Source organism: Sceloporus occidentalis, unplaced genomic scaffold (assembly GCF_023333645.1).
Source record: "Sceloporus occidentalis isolate IW3139 unplaced genomic scaffold, rSceOcc1.0.p SCAF_281, whole genome shotgun sequence".
Taxonomy (NCBI): domain Eukaryota; kingdom Metazoa; phylum Chordata; class Lepidosauria; order Squamata; family Phrynosomatidae; genus Sceloporus; species Sceloporus occidentalis.
Genome location: NW_028317261.1, coordinates 606,742 through 615,060, shown reverse-complemented (window position 1 = coordinate 615,060; position 8,319 = coordinate 606,742). Strand labels below are relative to the sequence as shown.

Genomic DNA, 8,319 nt, shown 5'->3' with positions numbered 1-8,319 from the left:
GTATCTGCCATTGGAATGTTGATGCAACTGCCAACTGTCATTCTCAACTGTCACTGAGGAAGAGTGAGACAGTGTGTGCCTCAGAGTGGGTTGTTACTGGTGTGGATGGTGGAGGGTGTCGATGTATATAGTGTTGTACACAGTGAAAACTCTTATAGGAATAAAAGCCTCATCTGAGAGAAGATTACAGTGTCTCTTTGCTTACCGAGAAAGCGACAGGTGTTTCTTCAGCTCACAAGCTACTGACTACAGTCAAGGTGGAGAATCTGGCGCCATATGTTACCGTGTTGCCTCATGTGCTGTGCAACATAGCAACGTCAAAAGCGTTTTAACATGGAGTATCTGTTGTGTAGGGGAGCTGCAGTGAATCTATGCTAGGTCCATGGGGCTTTGTTGGGTGAAGAGGGAGGAAGGGGATGCCCACCTCTGCATTGGCTCAAAGGAGGCATATGTCACCTGCGTATCTCACCAGCAGCACACTGTTCTCTGTGTCTTTGAGTGATGCAGTGTTTCTTGACAAATCAAGCCTAACCCTAATCTCTTTTCTCAGGAACTTCATCTCGGCTTCCTTGTATACAGCTTTGGGACATATTTTACTGGAAGAGACCCAACTGCAGGCTACCAGGACCCCCACCTCCCCACCCACCTAATGGCCAACACAGAGGCCAAGCGGAGGGTGTTGTGCTCCAAGAGAAAGAGGCTGTCAAAGAACAACAACTCTTTGGTGAGTCAACATCCTATTAGTTTCATTTGTGTCACTGCTGAGCCAGCTCATGAAAGCAAGTGGAGAACATATTGTCCCAGTTTGGCAGAGAAAGTCCTGGTTAATTCTCTGTCACCCCACTTTTTCAGGGGCTTTCAAAAATGTCCCAGTTTCTCTCTCCTCCACCGACTTTCCCCCTTCTCCTTGGCTCTCTTGGGTTGCTGCAAAATGACTTCCAAGGAGTTTGCACCTCATCAACTCAAAAGGGAGGAGAGGAGAGTAGCTGCCAGGGTCTTCCCTTGCCAGGAGGCTGAGTCAAAAGCAAACTGCTGTGCCCTTCCTAGCTTGTGTGATCTTGCTCATAAACAACCTTGGCCATCCTCACCACCTTCTAGTGTTGCTTGTCCACATGTGCCTTGCTTTTCTGGTCTGTAAAATGTTGGGGATAGGGGAGACCATCTCTGGATCTAAATTGGGGGTGGGCCCAGTGGCCCTCATGTACACAGTGCTCCCCAGAACTGTTTTTTACGAATGACATTTCCTCTGATATTTGGCAAGAAATGGCTAAATGCACCATAATTGTTTTGTGGCTGAATGTACTATATATTTTGGGAACGTCAGTATCCCAATTCATCCTCAATATCCCACCCATGGCCTAAATTATATTCTTTATTATATTGAAAGGATTTGAGACAAAGTGGATCTCAAACTGGATTTCAAAGGCAGTAGCTTTTTTCTTGCTGACAGAATTTAAAGTTTATTTCATGGACTGAATTCTGAAGGGATGAAATAATATTTGGGATGCACCATGTCCTTTCCTCCCCTTTTGCTTAGTCACTCTCTGGATGAGGGCTATTTTCTATTTCAGGTCACCTTTGCAGATGTGGCAGTATATTTCAATGAAGATGAATGGAATCTGTTGACGACGAAACAGAAACTTTTGTACAATTATGTAATGATGGACAATTATGAGAATGTGGCTTCTGTAGGTAAGGAACCTGAATCCATTACTCTTTATATAAAGAGTAAGGCCCCTTTCATACTATATTATCATGTTGCTATGGTTCCACTAGAATTATAGAATCATAGAGTTGGAATAGACCACAAGGGCCATCCAGTTCAACCCCTTTCTGCCATGCAGGAATACACATTCAAATCACCCCCAAGAGATGGCCATCCAGCCTCTCTTTGAAGGCCTCTAAAGAAGAGGACTCCACCAAACTCTAAGGGAGTATATTCCACTGTCAAAGAGCTCTTACTGTCACAAAGGTCCTCCTAATGTTTAGGTGGAAACTCTTTCCCTGTGGCTTGCATCCATTGTGGTGTCTCCTTTTCTCTGTAGCAGCAGAAAGCAAGCTTGCTCCATCCTTAATATGACCCTTTCCTATATTTAGATATCACATCCACGCTTAACTTTCTTTTCTCCAGGGTAAACATACCCAGCTCTCTAATCCGCTGCTCATAGGGCTTGATGGTTTCTAGATCCGTCACAACTTTGGTTGCCCTCTTCTGGGCATGTTCCAACTTCACAACATCTTTTTTGAATTGTGGGGCTCAGAACTGGACACAGGAATATTCCAAGGGAGGCCTGACCAAAGCAGAATAGAGTGGCACTATTACTTCCCTTGATCTAGAAACTATACTCATATTGACGCAGCCCAGAATGACATTGGCCTTTTTAGCTTCCGCATCACACTGCTGGCCCATGTTCAACTTCTTGTTTACTAGGACTCCTAGATCCCTTTCAAGTGTAGTTTAATTGTGATAGAGTATTTGAATCTGTAGTTCAGTGAGGCACTATTTTTCTCCAGTATCTAAGGATTCTAAATACTCCATCCTAAACTGCCTATTCTAGGATTTTGTGGAAAGAAGCCATAGAGATTAATGATTTTCACACCCTAATGGTACTCAGCACATCCCTGGGCAGGTTTCCTACCTTTTTTGGCCCCTCTTCCATCCTTTTAAGGCTCTGGAGAGTCTTCTTGGGGGAAAGACCTCCCTTGGGCCTGCAATGGCTCAAAGAGGGCCCAACAGTGGCAAAATGGACTCCACTTCCCAAAAGGGATGTTGTGGGATGCAAAATATTATTTCATTCCGACCCCCCACCAGGCAATACAATGTAGGGTTGCCCCTGAGATCTCCCCCAAACCCCATCAGTAGTCCATGCCTGTCTGATACATGTTTTAAGGCTGTTTTAAGGCTGCTCCTTGGCGCTTGACCCTCACCAAAATTGGAGTCCAGGTCCCAGCTCCTTTGCTCTGCCTTTGCCAATGAATTATTTGTATATTGATTATCCCGCCTTTCCCAACAAATGGGTCTCAAAGTGTCCCTTTTATGCATCACACTCTGTGGGTATGTGTCTGTGATAAAGAGACGGACGGAAAGTGAAAAAGTGAAAGGCAGGGAAGAGATGCTGAAAATGAGATGCTGATGGGCAAGAAAGAAGGTTAGAGAGCAGAGGGAGAAAGTGAAGTGGATCAAGCCTCTGGGAGCCAGGAGGGGAAGGCAGGAGCCAAGCCAGGATCGCCTAGCTCTGTGCGGAGAGGAAGGGACCCCTGGGAAGGGCCAGGAGAGGGGCCTTGGGGATTTGGAGGCAGTTCTGACAGACTTTCAGAACTGGTTTCAGTGAACTAATGAGAACCGGCTCAGGTCCTTGTTTTCAGTCATATAAAGTGGTTTTATTTAGCAATTATGAGTAATATTTAGGAAGGAAGGAAAGGAGGACACAATTAGAGAAAAGGCACTTTTATTTTCCAACCTGAGCTTGCTTAGCTGCATTTTTGGTTCCAGAGGCCCTTTGTTACCCAAAATGCTGGAGTCTGGGGAGGACACTCGCAAGTGCTATGCTTTGGAGGGGGGGGGGGGGAGGAATTTGGTACTTAGCCCAAAGAAGAGACATAATTTTGTTCAGGCAACAGTGACCTCGGAGGTCAGCCCAACTATACCAGGCACGAAATCTCACATAACTCTAGAGGCATTTCAAATGGGGTTTTATGTTTTATTTAGGGAAAAAGCAAAAATGCATGCACGCACGCACACACACACACACACACACACACACACAAGCATTCGTACATACACACAAGAGGTAAGTAAAAAAGGTGGGATTGGTGAATAATGTAAAGCTATACTAATGGTAATACATTTCCTAGAATGTCCTTGATTCCAATTGCTGAGAGTCCTGCAAGGGAACGGAAAGTGGGTTTGCTGAGTATATTGAGGCGCTTAGCCATGTAAACCAACAGAGTTTCTCTCTGCAACGGGACTGACACCAAAGAACAGTAAATATCGGGGCAGACATTTATACTGAAATTGTTGCTTTCGGACAGAGACTGAGGGTTCAAAATGGTTTAAATCGCTTTAGTATGTTTCCTGGGTGGGGAAAAATTGTCTGAATCCAAATTGAATGCAACGGATGCTTGATGCAAATACCTCAGACAAAAGGGATTAGCACACCGGCTCTCAGGTCTTTCTTGGCTCTGAATTCCAGTCCTGTTCATAAGCCAATGTACAGCGTGATCCGAAAGAAACACTTCCTGATTCAGCTCAACAATAATATAGCAGAGTATGGAAACAAATATCCAGATATAGGTTTTGGCAATGCACTGACTACTGTCCACACTTAAAAGTAACTCACAGACACAGTTGATTTCACCCAAGTCCTTGGAGGTTCTCTATCCTGAGTTGCAAAATAATACAAATACTTGGAAGCTCTCTGACTTCCATCAACTTCACCATCTCTTGTACACACAACTCCAATCCAATCCACACCAATCCGCATGTGAGCTGTATACTGTATTGGTTGTGAGTCATCTCCTGGTGCCAGACAGCATGAAGTGACCTCTGCAGTTATCATCCCTTGGGCTCTGACTCAGTACTCTATGGCAGTCTCACAGGACATGATGCCACTTGTCAATCAAAATATTTTTAATCATGTTTAATGGAATATTTTTTTCAACAGTCCTTTGACTATCTGCTTTGACTGATTCCCTTAAGGCAGTTCCACTACAATCTCTTCTTTCCTCCTGTCAGTAGGGATACGATTGTTCCATGGATTTGGGGACATCTGCAATAATGTCATGCTTGGGTCACTCTCAGCAACTTTATTAATTTAATATCAAATAGGGAGGGTTCAACAAGGGCTAAATCTTGGGGTAACACCCTCCTCTCTTAATTCTGATATTCATTTTTGTCATTGATTGTCCTTCTTTACAGAAGAACTTGTGAGTCATGAGAGAGTCCACACAAGAAAGAAGTCACATAAATGCCAGCATTGTGGAAAAAATGTTGCTTGCAAGTCAGTCTTAGTCATACATCGGAGAGTCCACACAGGAGAGAAGCCATACAAATGCCAGCATTGTGGGAATTGGTTCTCTCAGAAGTCAAGCCTAGTGACACATCAGAGAGTCCACACAGGAGAGAAGCCATACAAATGCCAGTATTGTAAGAAAGGTTTTTCTTTGAAGTCAGACCTAGTGAGACATCAGAGAGTCCACACAGGAGAGAAGCCATACAAATGCCAGCATTGTGGGAAATGTTTTTGTCGGCAGTCAAGCCTAGTGATACATCAGAGAGTCCACACAGGAGAGAAGCCTCACAAATGCCAGCATTGTGGGAAATGTTTTTCTGACAAGTCAGCCCACCTGAGACATCAGAGAGTCCACACTGGAGAGAAGCCTCACAAATGCCAGCATTGTGGGAAATGTTTTTCTGACAAGTCAGCCCAAGTGATACATCAGAGAGTCCACACAGGAGAGAAGCCTCACAAATGCCAGCATTGTGGGAAATGTTTTTCTGACAAGTCAGCCCACCTGAGACATCAGAGAGTCCACACAGGAGAGAAGCCTCACAAATGCCAGCATTGTGGGAAATGTTTTTCTGACAAGTCAGTCCACCTGAGACATCAGAGAGTCCACACTGGAGAGAAGCCTTACAAATGCCAGCATTGTGGGAAATGTTTTTCTCAGAAGTCAAACCTACTGACACACCAGAGAATCCACAAGGGAGAGAAGCCATACACATGCCAGCATTGTGGAAAATGATTTTCTCGGAAGTCAAGCCTAGTGAAACATCAGAGAGTCCACACTGGAGAGAAGCCATACAAATGCCAGCATTGTGGGAAATGTTTTTCTTCAAAGTCACACCTAGTGACACACCAGAGAGTCCACACAGGAGAGAAGCCATACAAATGCCAGCATTGTGGGAAATGTTTTTCGGACAAGTCAGCCCACCTGAGACACCAGAGAGGCAACACAGGAGAGAAGCCACACAAATCCATGAAGTGAATGAACATTATTTTTGTAAAGATTGAATACAAAGATATTTTTTCAATCCAGCGGTGTTTAAAAGCCCTTATGAATTTATTTGTAGAGTTTTTCTGTCCATATGTCTGTTTATGTTTTAAAGTTATGTTTTGTTAAGTTTAGGTTTTAATTGCTACTAGTATAGATAATTGTTTTGAGTTACAAATTTGGCTGGGGATTATGGGTCATGGTTTAGATTAGTTAGACGGGGGGCTGGGATTTGTTGCAGCTAGTTAGAAAAGCAATGATAGCATTCGGAATTTGTGGGATGTTGGCTGAAGAAAGTTGGGGACCGGTAGTAACAGAAAGGGAGCTAGTTTCTTCAAATGTCTGGGGCAGGGAGAGATTGTGCGTGTGAGAAGGATGGCAAAGTGGGGCTGGTTAATAGTGGGGGATAGATGGTGAGAATTGTGGGTGGGGTTTGGAAGAGGGTGGAATTTAAGGTTTGGGGTTTTAATATATTCTGGTAGTTCTGGCTTAAACACTGAATTGTTGATATGTGTTTTCAATAAAGTTCTTTGCTGTTTCAACACACTGGTCTCTTTGATGCACAGAAGTTGTGAATTTGCACAAAACTTTGCCTTCTACAGCTCACTATGATGCTTTAAATTACTATTTCACAGATAATATCTCTCAGATAAGAGCCAAATTGGATGTCAGCATTATTGCAGTGGTTGTAAGTAAGGTGTCCATAAGTAAGATCATACTGGATCAATTTGAATCTGAGTACTGAGGATGTGGACAAGCTCCTTGGAAGTGGGAAGAGGAGAACTTGGCCTCTCGACCCTTGCCCTTCATATATCACCTGAGATATATCATAGATGCATCTCTTAGTTAGGGCTATTTTCCATCTTGATTAAAAGAAGCTGTGGTACGGCCGTTTATGGAGAAGCCTTCCCTAGATCCCTTGGACATGAACAATTACAGACCAGTCTCCCATCTCCCATTTCTAAACAATATGATTGAGAGGACAGTTGATCTTCATCTACAAGAGGTCTTGGATGAAGCAGATTATCTGGACCCATTTCAAACAGGCTTCAGGATGGGATACGGAGTCAAAACTGTTATGGTTGCCTTAGTAAAAGATATTTTCTTCAACAAGCTTTATTATGCAGCTTGTCTCAAACGGTTAGAAGAATGGTTCAAATTAGAAAACAAGAATTTATTGAATATAGAAAAAGCTAACCTGAATCTTGGTATACATGCATATATGTGGTATACAAAACCAGAAGATAATAATACTTTTAACCATCATGTTATAAGAAGAGCATTGCTTAAAGTATGGTATAAAATGAGACATCAATTTTGGGTGTCATTGCAAGAAGCCTATTACAATAGAACAAAGAACAAAGATACTCCATGGCTAAGATACGGAGATTTAATAAACAAAACACCAGAAGGAAAATACAATATGAAATCTATGGAAGAACTTAATGAAAGAGGAAACATGAAGGATTGGTTTTTATAGAACCAATTAAACAATCGTTTTAAGGCAGACAATAAAGCTCCTGGGTTGACGATGGATAACAACAAAATAGATAAAATTATTATGGACAAAAAAGGTAAACACATATCCAAATATTATAAACTATTAAAAGAAAGAGATCTAGAAGATGAAATTACTAAACACAGCATGGTAAGATGGGCAGGTGATATAAATAAAACTATACCTATAGAGCAGGGGTCGGCAACCTCCGGCCCGCGGGCTGGATGCGGCCTGCGGAGGCCTGCCGCTTGGCCCCTGGCTGCTGTTGCTGCCGCCCCAGAGGCTGCTATGGGCGCCGCCATTTTTTTGCCCAAAATGGTGGCAAAATCTCGCGCGACCTCGGGGGAGGTCGCGTGAGACTTGGCCGCCATTTTGCCGCCCAAAATGGCGGCGCCCAGAGCGGCGAAAAGCCGCGATGGGCAGCGGTGGCGGCAGCGGCGGCAGGCCTTTAGGAGGCCCTCTGCCGTCCCTGGGGCCCTCCAGCAGGGCTCCGAGGGCAGCAGGGGGCCTCTAGGAGGCCCGCTGCCGTCCCTGGGGCCCTCTAGGAGGGCTCCGAGGGCGGCAGGGGGCCTCTGGGGGGCCCGCTGCCGTCCCTGGGGCCCTCCAGGAGGGCTCCGAGAGCGGCAGGGGGCCTCTGGGGGGGCCGCTGCCGTCCCTGGGGCCCTCCAGGAGGGGTCCGAGGGTGGCAGGGGGCCTCTGGGGGGCCCGCTGCCATCCCTGGGGCCCTCCAGGAGGGCTCCGAGAGCGGCAGGGGGCCTCTGGGGGGCCCGCTGCCGTCCCTGGGGCCCTCCAGGAGGGCTCCGAGAGCGGCAGGGGGCCTCTGGGGG

The 8,319-nt window shown here is 45.2% G+C and overlaps 1 protein-coding gene across 1 annotated transcript; it reads left to right on the top strand.

The window, feature by feature from the left end:
• The first annotated feature begins 649 nt into the window (after positions 1-649).
• Positions 650-6,176, top strand: LOC149275548 (uncharacterized). Its single transcript, XM_089504608.1, has 3 exons — positions 650-724; positions 1,572-1,692; positions 4,919-6,176. Exons 1-3 carry the CDS (start codon positions 650-652, stop codon positions 5,743-5,745), a joined length of 1,023 nt encoding a protein of 340 aa, XP_089360734.1. The 3' UTR covers positions 5,746-6,176.
• Positions 6,177-8,319: the final 2,143 nt, after the last annotated feature.